At 58.8% G+C, this 22,585-nt stretch overlaps 2 protein-coding genes across 2 annotated transcripts in view; one reads left to right on the forward strand and one right to left on the reverse strand.

Annotated features, from left to right (window-relative positions):
* Nucleotides 1–7,280, reverse strand: part of BESB_026580 (calcium-dependent protein kinase CDPK4A) — a gene marked incomplete at both ends in the record, with an annotated part of 11,325 nt that extends 4,045 nt beyond the window's left edge. The window contains 12 exons of the mRNA XM_029361338.1: nt 571–680; nt 1,128–1,213; nt 1,933–1,994; nt 2,351–2,384; nt 2,768–2,830; nt 3,240–3,336; nt 3,665–3,721; nt 4,138–4,363; nt 4,943–5,016; nt 5,594–5,652; nt 6,344–6,588; nt 7,131–7,280. Coding sequence (XP_029215693.1) covers nt 571–680; nt 1,128–1,213; nt 1,933–1,994; nt 2,351–2,384; nt 2,768–2,830; nt 3,240–3,336; nt 3,665–3,721; nt 4,138–4,363; nt 4,943–5,016; nt 5,594–5,652; nt 6,344–6,588; nt 7,131–7,280 — 1,263 coding nt within the window. The remainder of the gene's footprint in view (nt 1–570; nt 681–1,127; nt 1,214–1,932; nt 1,995–2,350; nt 2,385–2,767; nt 2,831–3,239; nt 3,337–3,664; nt 3,722–4,137; nt 4,364–4,942; nt 5,017–5,593; nt 5,653–6,343; nt 6,589–7,130) is intronic.
* A 3,431-nt stretch (nt 7,281–10,711) lies between these two features.
* Nucleotides 10,712–22,446, forward strand: BESB_026590 (uncharacterized protein; the record flags this gene model as incomplete). Its single annotated transcript, XM_029361339.1, has 7 exons — nt 10,712–15,194; nt 15,579–15,616; nt 16,197–16,340; nt 16,985–17,087; nt 17,408–17,571; nt 18,250–18,297; nt 18,715–22,446. 7 exons carry the CDS (start codon nt 10,712–10,714, stop codon nt 22,444–22,446), a joined length of 8,712 nt encoding a protein of 2,903 aa, XP_029215694.1.
* Between the last annotated feature and the right edge of the window lie 139 nt (nt 22,447–22,585).

Genomic DNA, 22,585 nt, shown 5'->3' on the forward strand with positions numbered 1-22,585 from the left:
GCCTTTGCGTGTTTCCAGCTGCTTGCGACGGGCGACGCACTTCTCTTCGCAAATGCGCAAATGCGGATCCAGGAGAGGCCCTGGGTCGCGCACGAGCGCTCGAGCGATCGCTATGAGAAAGTCCCTTCCTCTTTACAAGCCCACGAAAGACGCGAAGAAAAATAAACATGAAAAAAATTCATCTAAACAGCGCGCATGCCTCGGAAGGCGATCGGTGCGCCTCAGCACGCTAGTGAATAGCAGCCACGAGAGGGCGCACCAGATGTACAGCGACCCCCTGGTCCGAGAAACGCACCAGACTCCACAGAAGCACATCGAGACTTTGCGAGGCGCTGAGGCCCTGCGCAGTCCGCGCACGCGAAAATTTTTCAAACAGCTCTAGGCAGATCGCCCAATCGTCGCTTAGCAGCAACGTGTCTAAAGTCGGAACTGATGCATCGTGGCGCGCAGAAAGGCCGACATGTCTGCCTCTCCCTGCCGTGAGCGACCGCGAGGCACAGAGTGCAAAACAGAAAGATGAAGAAAGCACGTTGGGCTCGGGACACGCAGGCTGCGGACGCGACGACTCACCTGGGGGACGTCGAGGAAGGCGAAGTGCGACTTCATGCTCGCCATAAACTCGTCCAGCTGAATGGTGCCTCTCGGCGTCTTGCACCAGGAGAAGAAGAGCTGATCAAGCCCTGCACAGCCGCCAGGAGGCGCAGAAGAGAGGACGGTCACGCGGACACGCCGGCAAGACTCGCTGTTTCCCCGTCGGGCGGCGTCGCTCCTTTCAGAAGGCCTCACGTCTCTTGCCATGCCTCAAAAAACGAAACAGAACATCGTCTTCTAACTTAGACCCCAAGCCCGAAAAACATCTCGCGCATATGCTCAGTCTTGCGTCTCTCTCTGTCAACCGAGAGTCTGTGGCTCTCCGTCCCCCTGCGAGCCGCGGTCCCCCCGTTTTTCTTTTCAGACTTATCATTTTTATATCTACGCGAATTCTTGTGAATCTGCATACAAGCGGAGTTCGCGAGGTCCAACTGTCTCTCTCTACGTCTACGGCTTTGCAGGCACACAGAAATGCAGCCAGACGCCCCAATACATCCGTTGTTTTGCTTCGAAGCTTTTCGTTCACACAAACGCACCTCCAGCGGCTTCAGGCGTCACCGAGTAGGCCATCGTGGTCAGAATCGCTCGTCGGACGCTGCTCCCTACCGCGAACTTCTTGACGCTGCCACACCCGCAAAAAGAAGTCATTTCCCATGAACATCTCAACTCCGATTGCGTGCGCTGAGTTCCCGTCGTGAGCCCTGCGCCGCGCGCGCCTCGTCTGCGTCAATTTTGGCTGGATTCAGACACGCAGAGGCGCGGTATACCCCCACCCCCGAACCCTAAACCCTCAGCGAAGGCTACTTAGGAAGCGATGCGACAAGACAAGAGACGCGACCGCGCCAAAATCTTCTTTCGACGCAGACACGAGGCAACCGCACGCGCGCCCGCCGCCCCTCTCCCCATGCGACCTCGCAGCCAGGTCTCTGCTGGCGAGGTCCCAGGCGTGGTGGCGTCGCCGTAAGAAGACAAAAGCCAGAAATCCGTTCGACACGAGCGCAGGCGAGCCTGCGGAGCCTGCCGCGCCAGCCAGAAGAGCTCGCGAGCGACACTCCAACGCATGTGTCCTTCTTCAAGAGCCTGGCGGCATTTAAGGGGTCTCAACCTGGAAGGGCGAGCAAAAAACGAACAGCCTGGCTACACGGAGTTCTCTGAAACCTGCTTCACTGTTTTTTCTATCCTGTGCGAGGTACGTCTGGCTTCGGGCCGCGATTACAAGGACTGGCAGCGACCGCCAGCCTGATCCAAAAGAGACCTGCCCCCCGGGACGGCCGCAGCAACCGCAAGCCTCAACGGGAAACAGACAGAAGGGATTTCTGATGCTGCTGACTCGCGCCTTACGAAGTGAGAAAATCCGAAGGCAGAGGAACATCCACCGGCGGTTTCACCGAAGCTAGCCAGACCTGCGGAAAAAAGAAGAAAAAAAAAAAGGTTCAGCTAAGCGTCCTCCAACAGGCTAACGGCATTCACGTAGTCTCAACCTGCGGGCGCGAGGAGGAAACTAACAGACTGACTAAAAAGAGTTTTCTTTCTCGTTCACGCGAAGAGAAGCTCTGAGGCTGCCTATCCGGCAATTCCGTCTGGGACTTCCTCACGGCACCGAACATCAAAATTCTGACACAAGCTGAGCCCCGAGCCCTTCACCCAGCCCGTAGATCGAGAGGCTCTACGCGGCACCGGAGCCGCATTCGACCCGCTGCGGGGGACAAACTCGGAAGCAGACTGCGAAGACCGCGTATGCGTTAGAACCAAAACTTACGTGCGTGAATGCTTCGTGTGCTGTCATGCGCCGCCTGCAGAACGATGACGCACGCGAAAAACAGACTTGAACGCTCCAGCCGACAAGTGAGAGAAGACGGGGTGACAGGGTGGCAAACATGACCGCGTGCCAATGTTGAAAAGCCGACTCAACTCTACGCCGCGCGTCAGCCGCGGGGCATGTCTACCTTTCTCTGTTTCGTGTTTTCTGTCGCTAGGGGAAGTGAATAGAAGGCTCAAATCTGCGCGAGACGCTCTCTCTGTCGCTGCCGGAGAGCGTTCGCAAGCGACTTCGCGGCCCTGAAACTCTCGCCTTCGCTCAAGGGCTAAAAGGCTGCGGCTGAGAAACGCGCTGCCCTTCAGAGGCCAGCTTTTTTGGTAAAAAGTTAACGGTCCTCCTTTCCTCTTCGTGACTCACACAGAATCAACGTCCATGAGGCGCTCGACGAAATCGCGCGCCGCGTCCGACACGCCTTCCCATCTGAAAAGAGAGAAAAGGACACACAGAGATTTCTTTCACATTGAGTTCAATTTTAGGGCGCTTGCTAAAGTTAAAATCACAGTCCACTGTAAAGCCCATTTACCTTCATCTACCCGTTGAACTGAAATTTATAGTAATTTTTAATTGGCAGCAAAGCTAAACATCCACAGCTTTCGAGAAGAAAAGGAAAGAAGAAAGAGTCCAAGCGAGCAACAGCCCCCAGAGAGAGGGAAAGAGAGAGGAGGCCACATGAGGCAAGCGAGGGAAAGGAGCTAGCAGGATACACACAGCCCCTTGCTTCTCTCGTCTCGCAGGAAAGACGCTGTCTGCACTTCGTTTTTTCCGCCTGCGCAGAGACCGTGAGACGCTATTTGGGGAGTTTCCGCGTACAACGAGCCGCGCGCCTTACCCAGGAGTGCTGGTGCTGTAGGCGCCCGAAAGAATTTGCGACACCAGGCTTTGCTGTCTGCCGTGGAAGGGCGGATGGCCGCAGAGCAGCATGTAAGCTGCAACACAAACTCAACACGACACACAGCCGTCGCTTCCTCTGAATTCCCTACAACGCGACGAGGCTCTCCTTCAGCATCTACCTGTATTGATCTTCCACAGCCCGTGGCTCTCTGTTTTCCCTGCCTTTTGCTCCTCTCGCATGCGCGCGTCGACTTCGCTCTCCGGGCTCCTTCGTGCGCCCTCGAGGGCATTCGCCATTCAAAAAAAGTCGCGTTTCGGAGCTGCAGGAGCCCGACGCGGCCTTTGGCCGCAGAGTCATAAGCAAGCGAGTTCGGGTCGCGAAGAAAAGCGGAGAAAAAATGCCGTTTTTGGCGTGTCGCTTACTCATGACGCCCAGCGACCACAGGTCGCACGCCTGCGTGTAGCCCCCGACGAGGACGTCTGCAAAGAACAAAACAAGAGCAGAACAGCAATCTGACCATCACTTGCGGAAACTAAAAAACGCACCCCACGGCCCTCTCTCAAGGTGGGTCTCAAGCAGCTACAGTCTTCTTCTCTGATTCCGCGCGTGCGCATCCCCTCTGTGCTCCGCTACTCCTCAGCGTTTCAACGACAGACTTCAGCGCTCGAGCTTGAGGGCAGCCAGAGACGACCGTGCTTGAGCAGCATCCTCTGCCTGAACCCTCAATCGCGTGCGTATGGGATGGGATGGAATGGGATGTGATAGGGGGGGGGGAGGGGCGGCAGTCGATGTGAACCGTGACCAGTTTGGACGGGACACTATCGCAGGCTCTCCAGGCGCTTTCGAGAGTTGCCTCTCGCTCGTTTTTCTTGAGTTCAAGGCCCGCGTTGGTTACCTGGGGAGGCGTAGGGGAGTGAGCCGCAAGCAGCCTCCATGCGTCGCGTTTTTTCGCTCCAGAGCTTAGCGTGCCCGAGGTCGACGAGCTTCAGCGCGCCGACGGGGACCGGGGCGCCTGGTGCGCATCCGGCTTGACTGCGGTCGGTGGCGAAGACCCATTTCTCGAGGCGCAGGTCGCGATGCACCACGTTGTGGGCGTGCAGGTAGCACAGCACCAGCAGCATCTGAGAAGCGAGAGAAAACAGAACACGAGGCCAGTCCCCGAGACGGCGCACCGCAAAGCACACAAAGCCTCCATCCCTTCCGCGGCCACCTGACGCGCGCGAAAGCAAATCGACAGGCGCAGGCATGCTTTCAGGGCGCGGATACATGCATAATGCATGCGCATGTGTATGTGCATGTTCACACAAGCACCACCATCGGTCTATATACATATATATACCGATATATGATATAGATAGAAACATATAGACACAGATGCATGCGTATATAGATAGATATAAATATTCCGATATAGATATGTGTATGCTTGTGCAGCGGCGCTGGCATGAGAAAAACTTGAGATTCTGACCGAGATAAGGTCGGAGGAGAGAGTGCGGAGAGTCAGCAGAGACGCAACAACTGCAGAGAGAGACAGAAAGAGAATGCCCACATCTCTCGCAGCAAGCAGCGATTTTTACTTTCTGCAGACCGGCGGGGCTTCCCTCTTCTGATACGTTTTTTTGCTCAATAGGTCACACCAGACGCCGCTTGGCGGTGTCATCGAACAAGCTCTCTGCTTGGGGATATGTTTGAGGAAATACCTGATGCACTAGCGGCCGCACGTGCTGCTCGGGAAATCGGCCTCGTGTCGATAAGTGAGAAAAGAGATCTCCTCCTGCAAATACAAAGCGACACGCGAGCGCGCCGACGAAACAAGGCGCTGAGGGAAGGATGTGAGGAAGACAGGAAGGCAGCCTGGAGAGAGGCGGAGACGCAGGGCTTCTACGGCAGCGCCTGCGCAGCAGAGAGATACGCTCCAACACTCCAGACGCGAGGGCGGAACGCCCTACAACTGTTCAGACAGCCAAAAGAGACGTCATCTGGCATACGTTTTAGGTATGTGCGTGTATGCATATGTGTATGAAGCCCTATTGACACTCAAGTCTTCTGCAGCCTCCTTATACATACATGTATGCACAGTGCTCTAGTATGCATGCACTTCAAGCCTAACACGCACGACAACGGGCAGAGAAAAGATCGGCGCGCGGAAAAGCTTCTTCCCTGCTGCGAAAAATCACAGGCGCTCTGAGTCGACGCGCCACACGCAGCTGGCAGGAAAACAAGACGGTGAACGCGCCGAGAAAGGGGGAAAGCCCTACACCCTAATCCCTGACTAGAGCAAGACGATCTGGATCTCAACTCTGATTTTCTTCCTTGCATGTCCGCCCTCTGCCAGTTCACTGTCCTCTCACCCGAGCAATACTCGATGACAACCGCCAGCTGCTTTTCATCTTCGTAGATTTCGAGGAGCCTGATGGACACACACGTCGCGGCGAAGCGAGGCGACCCTCGGAGATCCTCAAGCCCTTCTTCCGCTCCACCTTTCCGGAACCCGTTTGCAAGGAAGTACAGTCGTTACGCAGACAAGCAGGTTAGCTTAGAAACGGGCTTATCGGCTCGCCTTCCAGCCTTGGGAGTGCGACGGAGGAACCCGAAAAAGATCGCAAACGGCTGCCACGTACGACTCTTCACTCCCAACCGCGCGGGGCTCTGAGACGCGCGCTCGCTCACATACATCCACGTACGGATGCGTGTACTGAACATGGATTCGAAAAAGAAATTATATGGAGCTGCACTTTCGAGTGCAAAGTGCGCGGGCATACACACTGCGCTCGCGCACATGTACGCAAAGACGGGAAGCCGAGGCACACGAAGTCAAAAAATCCACGCATGCAAATATATGCTTCATATGTGTATGTATGCATACATGTATAGACATGTTCGCCAACAGCTGGTGCGCACGCGCAGATGCAGATGTTCTTTGCACCGCCACACCACGGGTCCGCCGTCCGAATACAGATGCAAACACGTGTTTGGCCTTCGCAACTCCAGCCAGTATCCACGCGCACGCATATACATATATATGCATATGTGCACGTACATATATATGTATATGCATACGTTTGAAAATACGAGGTGCCTGGGTGCCTGGAGCTGCGTACCGCACAATATTCGGGTGATCCACTCTGAGGTGGACGTTGATTTCGTTCCGGATTTTCAGGCGGGTGTTTCTCGCTGCGGTGACGCCCAAGGAGCGCGCGTTTTTCTGAAAGAACTTGATGCAGCACTCGCGACCAGTTAACTTGCTGCGCGCGCCGTAGATCGATCCGCCCGAGCCTTGCCCTAGCACGCGGCACGAGACGTAGTACGCCTCGTGAATACTCCGCCGCACAAGTCGACTGCACACCTAAAACAATCGCGATGAAACGGCGCAGACCAGCCCGCCGCACTTCTTCCATCCATGTACCTTGCTGTTTTCTATGCGCACAACTGCGTCTCTCTCTCGCCCGCTCTGCGTCTGTACGTGTGCTTCTCTGTGCGCATCCGTCACCTCTCTCTCTAACGTCCTCTACGATCAAACAGATACACACTCACACCTATACATATATATAAACATGTAAAAATATATATGAGCAAAAAATGTGTATATTTCAGGATGCGACTGAGGTCCCGAGGGCACCGACAGGAATTAAACGGAAAAGACTCGCGATACTCCGATGGGCGCTAGGCACCTGCTAAAGAGGACACACAGGCCTTCTCGACATGAACACGCTTTCGGACTCCACAAAAAGGCGCCCTCTCGCGCGTCTCGAGCTCCATCCCCCCGACACAAATCCACGTAAACACATCAACTTGTACATATATATATATATATATATATATGGACGTAGATGGCAGCGAACACGTTTAGCGTGGAGCATGCAGTGCTCTGAGGCGCCGCGCACACACCTGGAGAGCGGAGGGCCCTTTGTGTTTCTCGCTTCGAGTTTTTTCTTCTTTATTCAACACTGCAGCGAGGGCGGCCTCGGTCGCGGCGAAGTGCGTCCGCTCCGCACCTTCGCCGTGAGAGTTCTTCAAGGCAGAGAGTTGCGTGCCCATGCTGCACCGCGGGAAGTAGAAGAGCCGCGCGAGCGGGGGGCATGCATAACTCGTTAAGAATTCGGGACACGGCTGCCTCGGTTTGCACTCTTGGGGTCCTGCCGGTTACTCGACTTCCACTCAGTCAGTCCGCGAGTTCTTTCGATCCAACGAGAGACACAGTCGCTCCTCGAAGACTGCGGCGGCGCGCCAACAGCCAAGAGAAGAAGAGAGGAGGAGGGCGAGCAAAGAAGCGAAGAGAGCCCCGCGGCAGACTCGAGAGAGAAGCGGCGAGGCGACGCAGCTCCAGAGAAAAGGGCGAGACGAGAAAGAAGACGAGAAGAAGAAGGAGAGGAGGAATCAGAAGAAAGCCGCGAGTCGCTCAATCCCGGAAGAAGCGAAGGCAAGCTTTCGGAGCAACGCTGTCACGTGAGCGCGCAACGGAGCGGCGTCTGCTCTCCTCTCTCACGCAAGTTCAGTGGAACCCTATCGTCGCAGCTGCCGCACGCTCGAGCCCACTGCTCTCTCGTTTCTTTTCCGGCTTCGGCGAAGAAACGGGGTTCACGCCCCGCCGCGTCAGATCGGCGGGAAACTCGAGGGACGCAATGGCCAGTCTTTCTCTCTCCGCGTCCGCCGATCTGCGGACTCGATGTTTCCCCCGCCCCCTCCTCCAGGGCTTTGCTGTGCCCTCGAAGAGAAAAGGGTTCAAAAGGAAAACTGGACGGAGGAGCTCGAGGCTTCTTCGAGAAGGAGCGCCGCCAGAAGGAAGCGGATGGACTGAGAGCAGAGTCAAGCGGCGTTCCAACCTGGGCACGTCGAGGGTTTAGGATTTAGAAGAAGGAAAGACGATGAAAACCACAAAAAGCACACGAGAGGACAATCGACGCGAAGAGAAAACCGGCTGACAACGGAAGGCGAGGAACGAGACTACAGGTTCGCAGGCAGACTGCTGCGCGAGCGAGAACTAACTAAGTGGCGTGAGAAAAAGAAAGCGGGCGTTGTGTGTTTCTCCTTTATCTGATGCCTTCAGTGAGTTTCACTAGAGACGGAGAGAGAAAGTTCCTCCAGCGAAGATACCGGGCGAGAGGGAACACCGGCACCAGGGATCAAAACTCAGCGCAGTGGCTTCCAAGGCGCTCCTCCTGTCCGCCTGTAGGGAGGAAAACAACGAAAAACCCAAGCGTGTGAAAAGCACAGAAGGGAAAATCTGGGAAACCTGCTTGACCGTCTCTCAAGCGAATAGCGTTGTTCCTTTCTCTCTGTAGCGCCGTCGCCAGCGAGTCCGCCTCGAAGCTGAGGCTCCTCCTTTCTCAAACTTGCGCCTCTCCTCGCTCTTTGGGTTTTTCTTGCGGGTCATCTTCGTTTCTGTTACAACTCTGGCGTGTGCAGCGCCGCCTCGCGAGGTCAATCGACGTCGGCGCCGCCGGCGCCCATCTGCCGCGCGCTGCGAAGGAAAACAGGCTTTTTTTGGACAAAACGCGCATTTTAAAGCAGAGAACTCGCTCCTCTCGTGCGTTTCTGCGCGTCAAGCGGAGAGCACAACGTTCGCGGAAGAAAAAACGCAAACGCGGCGTGTGTCCTTGACAGCGCGACAAGCCAAGAGAAAAAAGCGCGAGAGTGTCTTCTGACTCTTCGGAGAGACTCGCGCGCGCACCGCATGCGCTGTGCCATGCAACGATTGGACTCGATTTCTTTCGCGCGCGCCTTTTCTCAACAGCTTCGCCCTGCACTCTCCGTCCGCTGAACCCCCCGCAGGCGAGGCCTGCGCACACTGTGCTGTTCAGAAGTCCACAGCGTTCGCCTTTTGACTTCCTCTCTCTCCTCCACGCCTTTGCCTCCGTTCTCAGGCGAACGCCCTCCGTGCCCCCTGCGGCGTGGCGGCAAGCCCGCGAAGAGACACCCGGCGAAAAAGGTGCTTTTCGTGACGAGGTGACTTCTTTGGGACAGCAGAGAGAGAAAGAGAGAGGTGGCTGCGGCGGGCGCCTCCTGTTTTTTGTCAAGACGACAAGGCGTTTTTCTCTCTTAAGCGGCGACGGTCAGCGCGGTTCCCCTCTAGCGGCCCCTAGTGCCGCGGTGTGCGAGGAGCCTCGAAGAAATCCGCCACTGCAGGCGTTCGAAACGTCAAGCGCGACAACAGAGAGCCTGGAGTGAAGACGTCTCACGCCTCTCTGCCGCCCTCGCCTTGGGCGAGCCGACGCCTTCTCGCGCCCGCGCTGCGACTCGGCCTTTCACGTCAGCTCTCTACACCGTCTGCGCAGATATACGCAGCTTTTCGAGACACCGAGAGAAATTCGCTGTTGCCTTTGCCTTTTTCTTGTAGAGCAAGACAGAGATTTACTTCTCAAAGCCTCTTCAGGCTTTGTCTCTCGCAGAGTGTCGTTCCAAATCGAGGCCGGTTCCGCAGGGGGGCCCCCGCTTGCCGCGTATCGAGGTGCGAATCAATTAGACAGCAGAGCTCTACAGGCGTGCGACAGAACGAGGAAATTTTGCCCATGCGTTGATGCAGCATATTTAGGCAGACGCTTCAGCGCGCAGCGGCAAATCAGCAAGGAAAGAAGACGCTCTCCGCGCCTTCAAGCGTTCCCGCTGCTGCGGAGGGAGGCGAGGGCGTTCGCCTGTCGCCCTTAAGAGAACGAGGCCAAAGCGATGCTGAGGACGTTTCTTTCCCTCTGAGAAGAGGACAAACGAGAAGCACTCGTCCTCGCTGCCGCCGAAACAATTGTCATTGCGCGACACCGAAAAAGAGCCGAGAGAGGGCTGCGCTGCAGACTCGGCTGCGCCACACATAGACTTTGACGATGCTCTTAGAGCGACGCCCATCGGAGAGGGCGCCTCAGCATTTCGCTTGAGAAAGCCAGAAACTCAGGGACAAACGGTGTTTCACCAGTGAGAGCGGTGCTTGCAACTCGAGTCCAGAAGCGCCTCCAGAAGAGGCTCATGTCGCTCACAACACCAGCAGAACCGTTGACGCAGCAGAGAAAGTTTCGAAGGCGCCATGGCGACCGAGAAAAGCAGCGACAGAGGTCTCAGATAGAACGCCAAGTGATGCAGTGTGAGCTCGAACAAGGAAGCGAACGCCAGGCTCCGCATCCGTTCCGTTGCTTCCTCGCTCTCTTCTTTCTCCTTTGGCAGAAAAAGGTTCATTTGCCTCGCCCTTGAGCGACGACTGCTCTCTATTTTTTTCCAGCTGCTCTCTCTATGTTGATCCATTTCCTTCTTTCTCTCGGTTCTTGGCTTGAGCACGTCTCCGTGACTCGCGTAGCTGAGTCTCTAGCCACCCACCTCTGTAAGTTTGTTGTCGGCAGAAGCATTTCCAGCTGCCGTGGAGGTTCCTTTCTTCGCACCATCGCAACATCATTCCTGCGCCTTCTTCTCTCAGTGCGCTCTCCTCCTTCTTGCTCGCGAGGCTTCGTGCGGCTGAAACTACGTCCGCGATTCGCTGCGCGGTAATCATGGAGCGAGCGCACGCGGCACCACCTGGAGGGGCGGAGGCGCTTCTGCTCCCCAGCGACAGCGTGCGGGGGAGACGCCGAGAGGCGGCGCGAGATGGACACCCGCCTCTGCCATCCTCCTTTGGGCTTTTGCGATCCACTTCCTCCCTGCCGCTCCCAGCCTCCACGCCTCCTCTTCCGCCTTCGCCGCTGGGCGTCGCGCTTGCTCCGCTTCGCCCCTCTCTCTTCCTCGCTCCCCCAGGCGCGCTGCCCACGCTGCTGCTGCAGTCCGCGCCTCGCAGAAAGCCGCTTGTGCTGCTTCAGCCGCGCGCCGCAGGCTTTCCTGCGGCCGCCGGTCGGCTGGGCGCGGCAGGCGACTCCGCCGCCGAGCGCGCGACATACAGTCTCTCAGGGATGGGGTCTGCTGCCGTCGGGTCTGTACGCGCGGGTGTCTCTTCACGGAGAAGCAGCGAGGGGGACAACTGCAGCGGGCGCTCTCCAGCGGAAGCGTCGCGCGGTGCCGAACGTCTCTCGCGTGCGCATGCGGCTCCTTGTGCTTCGCACGTCGCCGCGTCGCTCTCTGGAGGCGCCGCCACCTCCGCTTCCTCTCCGCCTTCGAGGCGCGCGTCGCCACTGGATGCCTCACCCGCCCGCGTCTCCTCGTCGCGCGCCTCGGGGTCGACTTTCTCGACACCGCTGTCTTCGGCAGTCGGCGTCTCGCTTCCACCGTGGCCTCCGCTCTCTGTGCGCTGCCATCCTTCGCACTCGTGCGTCTCTCCGTATGTGCCCTCCTCGCTCTCGTCTTTTTTGAACCCTTCCTGCGCTTCCTCTCCTCCCTCCGCGTCCTTGGTCTCTGCAGCGGTGTCGTCGCCCGGCGCGCTGCCGGCGCTAGCGCGCTGCGCATCGAGCGCCGCTTCAACGCCCGACGGCGATTCGCTCTCGCCGCTGTCGCCGCTTTCTGCCGTTGGCGCGCCAGAAAACGACGCTCCAACTGAGCGCGAACGGCTTCTTGCAGCCGCTCCCCCGCGCGCGGCGACGCGGTTAGCGCACTGGGAACCTCCAGGCTCCACGCCGAGGGACGCCCCGACAGCAGACGCCTCTGTCTGTTCTCAGCCCGAGACCAGGCGCCGTGAGAGGCCTTCAGCGAAGGCTTTGCGTCGCTGCGCTCCTTCTCCTCTCTCGTGTTCATCGCCATCGCCGTCCGCTCGGCAGTCTCCCTCGACGGGGCCCTTCTCTTCGCACACGCCTCCTGTCTCGCCCGCCGCTTCGCCGGAGAGCGCCGGTCCCCTGCCCTGCGTGGAGGCCTTCGCCTCGTCGCCTGACGTCATTGCGGCGGAGCCTCCGTTCGCGCTGTATCCCGAGGGAGGCTCCTGTCCCGCCACCCCGGTCGTTCAGTCTTCGGATGCCGCGCCGGCAAACGACTTTGCGGGCAGCGTCGCCTCCTTCGCCGTCTGCTCGCCTACCGCCCCTTCCGGGCAGCCCCCTCCCGAGTCTCCTTCTTCGGAGCCCTCTGTCTCCTTGCGCGCCCGGAGCGCGCAGTCTCGGCTCGCCGCTTCACTGTGCGAGCTTTCTCCGGCCTTGCACCGCGCGCGAGAGTTGGTCTCAGCCTGCGCGCGGGAATGCCGCGCCGCCAGGCTGCGTCGAGCCTCGGAGAGAGAGGGCGAGGGAGGCAGAACCCGCGCGAGTGTGGAGACTTTGGCGAACAGGCAGAAGGAGAAGGCGACACCCCGAGCGACGGCGCGGCGCGCGCGAGAGTGCTACCTGGAGCGCCTCGTCCTCGCCGGAGGACAGGCGGCGCGGCGGGCGGCCGCGGCGCTCGCGGGGCGCCCACAGGAGAGGCGGGCGCGTGTGACCGGAAACGCTGCGGAAGAGTCGCCCGAGGCACGAGATCGTGCGGACGAAAAAGGAGAGAACCTCGAGGTGCGAGAGAGCGTGAAGGAGGGGGAAGGACGCGGAGAAGGAGAGGAAGCGCGAGCTGGGCGAAGGCCGGAATCGAGTCGGGGCGCGGCAACAAGTGCACAAAGCGGAGGCGGGGCGGGCGCCTGGCTAGTGCCGCAGAGACACGCGTCTTCCCGGGAAGCAGACGAATTGCGGAGTGCCCTCGACGAGACTCTAGCGGGACATACCGCCCATCAAGGAGAAGACGGCGAAGCGGAGAGACAACTGGATGAGGAACGGCGCGTCTCACCGCACCGGCGGCTGCATCCACGAAGCGACTACACAAAACGCGGAGGAGGGAAAGGCAGGTTGAAGCGTCCCGAGCCCCTTTCGGTCTTCCTGTGGAAGAGGGAGCGTTTACACGACGCGCAGAGGTCCTGCCTAGAGGAGGAAGAGGAAGAGTGGCTCATCACGGGCGGGGGACTCGAGAGCTCGAGCGCCGCCTTCTGCGGGCGTCGCGTCTCCTCGCCGTCCGCCTCAGAGGGATCAGGCCGCTACCCCTTCGAGGGTTACTCCTCTTCGCCCTCGGAGACTCTGTCGCCCGCCGCAGGGCCGCAGGCTGTTTTCGCCTGTCCTCGAACGTCTATTCGCCCTCCCTCGCTGTCTCTCTCTTCGCACTCCTCCAGGTACCTCCCATCGTCGTCGGCGAGACGAGTCGCTGCCCGCGTCTCATCTCCTCTGTCGTACTCTGGCGGTTCAGCGCCGCTTACGCCGCTCTCGCGGTCGACCTGCAGTCCGGATCGCCCCCTGTCTCCTTGCGTTTTGTCTTGTTGTCCAAGCGAGGCTGCCGGCGCTACCACACCCACCGGCTGGCTGCTGCAGAGTCGAAACTGCCAGCAACGAGGCGGCTTACGAAGGACAGGCGACTTGCAAAGCTCCAAAAAACACGAGAGCGACTGCGACGGGCAGCGAGAAGAGGACTGCGCAGAGCTCGCCGATGCTGCGGAAAAGAGAGGAGCGGAGAGTATGAGGAGTGGGCGCAGGAAGAAGGACGAGGAGTCTGAACGCAGAAGAAAAGATTGGCTAGAAGGCATCGAATCCGCCAGACGTGATCGAGAGGAAACAACAGAACGAAAGAGACAGACAGGCCAGCCTGAAGGGGTCCGCATCTTCAGGCCAAGGGAGCACGAAAGAAACGGCAGCAAAGCCACAAAGGCTGAAGGCGATGAAACCTTTGAAGGCCTGAGACGCCGTAAAGGAGAGAGGCGAGACGGGGAAGCCTCGCGGGAAAGGAAAGGTCAGCACGGCACGAAAACAGAATACCACCCCGGGAGATGCGAGGCGGACGGAGATGCGAGAGGCGGACCGCGACAGCCACACGCGCGAAAGAGACACGGTCGTGCCCAGCCATCTCGAGGCTGCGTCGATGCTGCGGAGAACGGAGAGGAAGGGCGACAGCCTGTAAAGCAAGGAGAGCGGCTGACGGAGATGCGTCTTGGGAACAGCCGCGGAAAAGACGTCTTGAGATACCGGCGCGCTGCTGAAGAGGACGCCGAGGAAGGAGGAAACAGAGAAAAGAGCAAGAGGCAAAGAAAACGCGGCACTCAGCGAGAGCATACGAGCGCGACAAACGACCTTACGACGAAACGAAGAGATCAAGAAACGGCCGACGGCGTCCAGACTTTTTGTGCAGTGGACGAAGTGACTGCGCGCGGCAATGGACATCTGGAGCCCGGAAGTCAAGGAGGCGAGAATCGTGGGCTGGGCGCGGCGCGTGAGAGAGACAGCGAGAACGGAAAGCAGAGAGACGAATCGAAGCACCTGTCCCCGGAGGTATCAGACACAGAAGCCACAGGAGACAGTGAGGCTGTTCAAGCCAGCGAAGCCCTGAAAAAGGCCGCGGAGGCGGAGACTAAGACAGATCCCAGCAGGGTACACGCTGACGCCTGCGACTGTTTTGAAGCCGAAAAGAGCGGCTGCATCGTCAAGCAAGCGCCTTACCGCGCAAAGAAGAAGAAATCGCGGGTTCCCAAGAGCTGGATAGAGAGCGAGGAGACGGCGGAGAAAGACGAGGGGGTACTACCGGATTTGAGACAACTGGCGAAAACTTACACGCGCGCGAGGAGCTGGACTTCGCACGGAGACGCGTTGCCCTCTAGCTCGTCTCAGCAGCCAGAAGAGACGACAAACCCCTGGCACGAAGGACGCAGCAGAGCTTCTCCGACGGGCGCAGGAGAGAGAAGGGCGCCTCCTCTGAGCGCGCGGAGTAAGCAGTCCACTGTGTATGACTCGACGCCATCTTCAGCCGCTTCGCAGCGCGTCGTTTCCCCTGCCGCGTTTGTCTTGTCGCCGTGCTCCTCGCCTTGCCAGTCTGCTTTCTTTCCTTCCTCGTGTAGTTCTCTCTCAGAGCCGGAGGCCGAGGCTGCGTGTGAGACTCACGAGGAGGGAGGAAAGCGGCGAATCAGCAGACGTGGAGGAACAGCGACGGCGCAGAACGTGCAGGATAAAAATGCAGATGAGAAGGCGGTCAGAGGGGAGGACGCCCCGCAGAACTCCACGCGGAAGAAGGAGAAAAGGAAATGGAAGTCGTCGCTGCGACAGGAGAGATGCCTACGGCAGGATGCGGGTCAGTTCGACTGTCCTGTGACTCATTCCGGATGTTCCTGTGCGTGCTTTGTTTCGCCGGTCAGGCCGCGCGCTTGTCGCTGAGGGCCTCGAGAGTTCGAGTCTTTCAAAACGAACTGAGCGGATGCCTTCTCGGGTTTCTGCTGTCTGCAGTTTACGCTCTTTCTTCGTGTCTTCCCCATTTGCATCTGTGTATTCGTTGCGTCTGCTTTCTTCTCGCGTGGATCTACTCTCCCTCTGTCTCGTGGTCGTGTCATGCAGCACCCATCGCTCGGGCACCGCGTTTTCTGTTTTCTTTCTCTGATCTCCACGTGACTGACGACCTGTGCCGTTGCATTCGTGCTGCTGATTCCGCAAGTTTTCGATTTGCTCTTCCTGCCGACAGAGCAAACGCGTGCGGAGCTGACGGCGCGCCTGAGGGAGGTGAGATGCGAAGACGTTGACTGAATGGAGTAGCGTTCGAAAGATAGTTCGCTTCCACACGAGCGCCGGTACCCTGTTTGGTCTACGTCGCTGCAAAGAAATGCCTGAATGTATCCATCGTGGCCTGTAGCTCGCTCCGCGCTTCGCTTTCCGCGGCGGCCCGTTAGCGCCGCATCTTCCTCTTCTCCGCCCTGCGGGGTTCAGCACTCAGTCTTCGTTCACGCCGCCTTCATGCATACAGGACTGTGCTCTCCTTCCTCTTGCTATATACATAAATGAAAATATGGGGCGTAGGGTACCGCATGCACACCTACATACATTCGCGCGTTTTCGTACTGTTAGTGGTTACAGACTGCTGACGTCTGACTGTAGTCACGTCTGCAGCGGAGCGGATTTCTGAGACGCCAGAAGCGTGCATAGAGGCGTGGATAGGCTTTCCAGGCGGCGAAAGCGGAGGGCGAGCTTATTTAAATGTCAGGTTTTCATATGCGTAGACACGCGTGCGCAAGAGTCCGCCGCAATGCAGGTCTGCCATTCCTCTGACTTCGCTGCGTGCTCCATAATGCCTTTCTTTTTTCAGATGCAGCGCGACTTGCTTCACTCTTCGGCGCGCCTGCGAGGAGACAGGCTGCGACAGCGACAGCTGGAGGAAGAAAACGAGATGCTCTTCAACGCTCTCAAGGAGTCTCGCCTGCTTCTCAAAGAGGAGTCCGATAGAGTTCGGGTATAAGTCCCTTAATGCGCCACCGAGAATCTTTTTTCTCCCTGTATCTTCTGAGCGAGACTCCCGTTTCACACGCACCATATGTTCGTATATAGCTATATCCGTATATCTACCTAGTCAGATAGATATATGCATGCGCGTCGAGTCACATAGACACTTAAATCCATTTGCGCACTTGAGCTTGTGCTTTGATCGCGTTTGCGGTGGAGGCCAGCTAAACCGATCACTGCCGCGCTGACACCCTACCCTTGATGCGATCTCAGGCGATATGCGCCTACTCCTTTCTCAGGCAGTGTGAGTGTTTGTTTGTAGAGTACTCGGTTTGAACGCTGCCCAGCCAAACCGCCTACGCTGTCGGTTCACAGAAAAAGTCCCATTCGCGGTCACTAGTGCCACTTTTACTTTGATCACATAAATGCGAAAAGTCCGGCGGCGATCGAGGGTTAGTTCTAAGACCGTACCATACGTTAGAAGCCTCGTCGCCACGCGCGATGCGGAGTGCAGCCCTCACAGCTCGATAGGCTGCCGCATTGCCCATAGAACTCTGGACGCATGCTTGCATGTGTGTGTGCCGCTCTTTGCCTTTATCGAAGCTTTGGTACGCATGCCTGTGCCATCTCGCTTGCGGTCTGCGCACTTTGCAGGCCCTGGAGGAAGCTGCGCAGGCGTCATCTCGCCTTCCTCCGGCTATTCTCGATATGCAAGCGCACACACAGCGACTGGAGCAAGCTGCAGCAACTCTCAATGGTGGGTTTGTGTCTGCTTCTTGGCTGTAGTTTCCCAAAACTTGAAGCAGAATAGAGCATGCATGCATCGGACGCAGTCATAGGGCTCGAGAGCCATCCAAAGATGTGCACAATCAAGTTTGAATGCGGATGCATGTGCCTAAGTATCAGAGTATATATATGAAGAGGGATGCACGCTGAGGACCCACGGCGGAGACTGGGGATGCATGTGCGCGTGCAGAGAGATTGCTGATTCGTGGAAGAGGTCTGTGACCACGGAAAAAACTCGTGACAGAGATGCGCTTCTCCGCTCTCGGATCCACTGCTCTCGAGTCTATCTAGGTGCGTCTCTCTTTCCCGCTTGGTTTTCTTCTACTGATTGCATCAAACACAACTATGCCTTTCGCGCTTCCTCTTGCGCGGCCCTGGCTGTTCCCGCTGCAGCGAGCCTGCGAGAGGCACACGCCCGCCTCGCCGTGGAGACCTCGCGCCGCCGAAAGGCAGAAGTAAGGCGCATTTGAAGGGGTCTTGAGGAGGAGCTGACGCCAAAGAGCCCACGCAGGCGGCCCCCTGCGGGCGCTGACTGGCATGCAAGGCTTCCTTTCTCTTTTGGAGTTCCAGGGCACATCTTCTCAGGGCGGTCAGGGTTCAGGCAGATCAGGGAGCAGCCTGCGCAGTGACACGCTTGTCCAGCGCGGCGACTCCCGGTTGACTGTGGAGTTATTCCTGCAGGGCAGGAGCCGTGGCGCGCCTCAGTGGTCTCACGCCCGTAGATGAATCACCTCTAACTGCTCTGCTTTTCCAGTTTCCACGAGCTTTGCGTTCACCAGCGCCATGAGCGAGGATGTGATACTGCGTGCGCGGAGGCGCACTAGTGTGCGGCTGCCGGAGGGGGGAAGGGGGGACAGGGCCGCCGCTGGAAGGTGCAGCAAGAGGCCTAGCGACAACCCTCACGGTCTGCCATTGGCAGCGCCGTAATGGATTAGCGAAACCCAGAAACGTATTTATAGTTGTCAGAACTGACACTCTGTAATTCCTACACTATCTGCTCATCAAACAGGATGCACGGGCGCGAGCGGCGCGCCTATAATCAGGTAGTTGCTGCGTGTAGCGCCATTAGCGCAGAGCATATCAATAGGTAGAAAGGAGTACGCACGTCTGTTTTGTGACTCTGGGCCTTGCAGGCTCTGCTTCTCGAGGCACGAGAGGCGCTGGAGGCCAGAGACCGAGAGGTGGGGAACGCCTCGCGTGGCCGTCAAAGCTCGAGCGGCTCCAGAAGAGGGACATGGGTCTCGCGTTAAAACGCAGCGTGCTTGTCGCCGCACTCCACGCATTGTTACTCGTGTAATTACACACGTATAAGAAACGCGAAAGTATGACACGTATATTTGCACGCACAGAAGAGGAAGATCGTGCTCGAAACTCCTTTTGAAGAGGAGTGTTCTCAGCAGGCAGGCCAAGAACTCAAAAACTGCGCAAGCGTGTCGTGACTTGATGCAGGGGTCTGAACTCGAAGAGAAAGACTCCCGATGAATTTGCATTCGAGCCTCATCTGTCCTTCCAGCTGAGCCTCAAAAGACGTGCTTCTGCTTTTTTGCCTTCTGCTGAAGTCGCTTCTGCCTGTGCCTGTCCCGCCTCGGCCTCTTCAGAAGCAGCCGCGGAACCGAAAAGCGCCGAAGCCCGCGCGCTTGCAGTCTTTCTCGACCTTCTTTCCAGTACCTGCTGCCGCGCAACTGGAGCCGACCTTCCTGCTTGCGCGCCCGTCTGCTTCTCCCCGTTCTTCGTCGCCCTCCTCTGGGTCTTCGCGCTCTCCAGGACCTTCGCCGCCTCGCCCGGCTAAGCGGGCGTCTTCTCCGTTGGCGGTAGACACCGCCACTCCAGGGGGGGCGGCGGTTTTTCAAGCGTCTGTCTATTCTTCTCCTGCTTCCCGAGCGCGGTACGTTTCTCTCGTTTTTCCGTCGTCCTCTTCGTCCTCGGCAGCTGCGAATGCCGCCGCAGGGGCGCGGGCGTCTCGCCGTCGCACTCGCCCCTCGCGCGCTTCGCCTCCGCCGCCGCACGCAGTTGCGAAGCTCCATGCTGCCGAGGAAGCTGAGCGGGCGGCAGAGGAGAAGGAAGACAACCCAAACGAAGCGAGAGAAGAAGCCGCACGCGACGAAGACGTGCGACAACGGGAAGGAGGCAACGGAGAAAAGCGTAGGGCAGCATACGAAAAGCCAGACACATCCGAGGAAAATGGACGCGGGGAGCAGAACATCCCCACTGTAGCCAGACGAGCAAATGAGGAGGAAGTCGATGAGGGTGAAGAACGGAGGACGGATGCGGAACGCCTCGAAGAAATCGAAGAAGACCCTGCTGCAAGGAAGAAGGACGAAGCTGCTGACGCAGGCGGAAGAACACTGCTGGCAGAGGGAGAAGAGGACGACGCTAGGGACGAAGGCGCCGAGGAGAGACGAGGCGAGGCAGAACTCGCAGCGCAGGGTTCCGACACAGGAGATACGGGCGAGGGCTGTTTTCCCGCGCTGGGACCTGAGGAGAGTGACTTCGCACTGGGGAGAGAGGCAGCGAGTGAAGAAGACGGCAGCACGCAGAAGAGAACGCAGGCGAGGGAGACAAGACAGATAGCGGGCAAGCTTGGGCGCAGAGCGCGCCAACAGGCTTCAGCCGAACGAGAAGAGCTCAGTGCGGCGGAGCTCGAGACAGAAACGCAGAGACATGCCCATCGAAGTCGCATTCCTGCTCCCACGGAGACTGCCGTCGCGTGCGAGGCCGCGCCACGGGTCGAACCGGGAAGCGATGTTCGCGCGCGAGGCAACGGGGCTTCGCGGCGCGAGACTAAGCGAAGCGAAGGAAACATCGAGAGGCCACGAGGCAGCAGCAAGGAAGCACAAGTCGCAGGAATCGCTCAGCGCGACAGAGGAAAACGCAGGAAAGAAGAACGAAGTGAGAAGACGAGGCCCAAAGGCGCGCGAGCGAGCGGAAACATTGAAACGCGAGGTGCCTGCGGGGGCGCTTTCGAAGGCTCTGCGAGGGCGTCCTCTGAGTTCCTCTTTTTCCCCCAGTCTCCCTCAAAGCTGGCACAGGCCTGTGCGTCCTCTGCTCTCTCTGCTTTTCGAGGGACAACGGTCTCTGAACGCAGTTTGGGCTTCGATCGTCCTTCCGCGAATCCTGCTCGGATCTCTGCCTCGTCTGCGCCAAGCTTGATGGCTTCACCGTCTTCCGCGGCTACCCCGCCCGCTTCGTCTAAGGCTTTAGCTGCGTCCTCCTCTTTGCGTTCTCGCCTCTCTCCGCGCGGGTCTTTTTCAACGCCCGACTTCCCTGCTTCGAGCGTCGCATTTTCTTCGTTTTCGCTCTCTTCTCTTCCGTCATCGAGATTCGACGGTCCCAGCGCCACTTGGCACGCAGCGGAACAGGGCCCCTGTGCGACGGCCTCTGCGTGGTGTCGACAGGAGACAGCGAAGCCCTCAGAGACTGGAGAAACGCCCAGCGAAACGCTGGTTACTCCGCTCGATGATTGCCACGCTCCCCAGGGAACGAAGGCGATGGCCTCTGCGCTCTGCGTCGCACATGATCTTCCTCCGTGCCTCTCTTCCTCTTCTCCTCATGCGCCTGAAACGCGTCCTCATCCCGCCCTTCATCGACCGACTCTTCTTCTCTCTTCGCCTTCCCCTCTGTCGCGGACGCCTGGCAACGAACCTCTTTTCCGCGCGGACGCTTTGGCTGAGAGAACGCGGGCGTCGCCTCTCTCGAGGGCTCCCTTTGCGTCTTCTGGCTCTGCCGCAGCTTCTTCCTTTTCTGCAGAGGCGACAAAGGCCCCCCTGCTTGCGGCTGAATGCGCCGGGCGACTTGCCTCGCCTCCCCCGACCCCTTCTGCCCTCGTTGGGAGGACAGACGCAGTCCGCAGTGGTCTCTCTGCTCGTCGTGACGTTCGACTCGGCTCGTTTCCTCATCCCACGGGGCGCCTGGAGAACGAAGAAATCGCGCCGCTCTCTCCGCGCGGCGCGCGTCCTCAGGCTCTCGGGCTCTCGGTTCTGTTGCGGCTGCCTCCTGCGTCTTCGCTGTCTTCCGCGTCCTCGCCGGCGTCTGCCTCTCTTGGAGGGCTGCGCAGCGAGGAGGGCGGCAGCGCACGCGCCTCCTCTGCAGTCAGCGCAGTCCACCGCATCCCTCTCAGAACGAAGCCGGCTGCGAAGCGACACGCGGAGCTCGCTCTGGGAGAGACGCCGTTGCCTCGTGAGTGCGGCACGCATGGCGGAGGCCAAAGAGAAAGCCCCGCGCCTTCTCGCGCCACGGTTGTCCTCTGCCGCCGAGAATCCGCTCCTACTCAGGAGTCCAAGCGCCTCTGTGGAGACGCCACGATCTCCTGGGGGTCGCATGCCGCTCCCGCCGGCGTAGACTCTTCGTCCGCGAGTCCCCCTTCTGAGGCCCCTGGTGCGTTTGGGTCTTTCAAGGCGTCTGCGTCTCCGCCGCCGGCCTCAGCCTCTCCCTCTGCGTCGTGTTCTCCCGCTTCCACTCTGGCTTCTGCGCAGCCCTACGTCTCGTCCTGTCCTTCACTTTGCGTTTGTCCCCCCTCCTCTCCCTTCTCGGGAGACGCAACCAGCGCATGCAGCCGACGCCCTGAACTGCGGAGAGAAGAGGTCTCCCAGAGGTGGAACGACCGCCCCTCTGAATCGATTTCCGCGGAGACCGAGAGCCACGTCGCCCCGGCGGAAGCGCGCGAACCCGAACGCCGGCGGGGAGAAAGCAAAACAGGCGCTCTCTCAGCAGCACGGAGGCCACAGTGCATGCCGCGCGTAGACCTCGCTGGCGAGGCTGGCGGCTCGATGCCCCTGGAAAAAGAGATTCACGCGGACGAACCCAGACAGGAGCAACGGCCGCGAGGGTCAGAGAACGTTGAGTTCCCTTTCAAGCTGCGCCAAAGCGTTCCAGACGTGTTTAGCGTGTCTGGAAGGCTCAGGCACCACAACGCGACACACACGACAGATCCGGAGGCAGCGACGCGGGCAAAAAGATATCCTCATGCTGAGGAGAAACGACACACTCCTGCGTGCGTGACCGCCGTTGCCGCGGGTCTCCTTGCGAGCGAGCGAGAGAGCGGCGAAGACGACGCAAAGACAAGATCTATCCACGAGGTTCGCAGGCATGGAGAACCAGAGGGCTCGCTGCGTCAGATCGACTCCCAGCGAAGAGGCGCATCTGCTTCGCGGCGCCTCTCGACATGCGCTCAGCGCGGAAGTGACGTTGGGCGAACCCAGGCCTCGGCACGAAAGCGCTCGAGCAATTCTTGCTCAGGCCACAGCGGCGAGCAAAGAAAACGGTCCGAGCGGAGGGACGCGAACAAAGAAGAGAAAATCCGAAGAAGGAAGAGGCTACTTCAAGCTGCGTGACGCACCAAGTCCGCGTTGGGCGACGGAGAGCGGTCGCGTCAAACGGTGTCTTGTGATCAAATTCATTCTTGCCTGCAATCCGTCGCGCGTATTCCAAGCGACGCCACATGGGAATCTACTCTCGCAGGATGCAAGAAAC

This window comes from Besnoitia besnoiti, assembly GCF_002563875.1.
Source record: "Besnoitia besnoiti strain Bb-Ger1 chromosome Unknown contig00014, whole genome shotgun sequence".
Taxonomy (NCBI): Eukaryota; Apicomplexa; class Conoidasida; order Eucoccidiorida; family Sarcocystidae; genus Besnoitia; species Besnoitia besnoiti.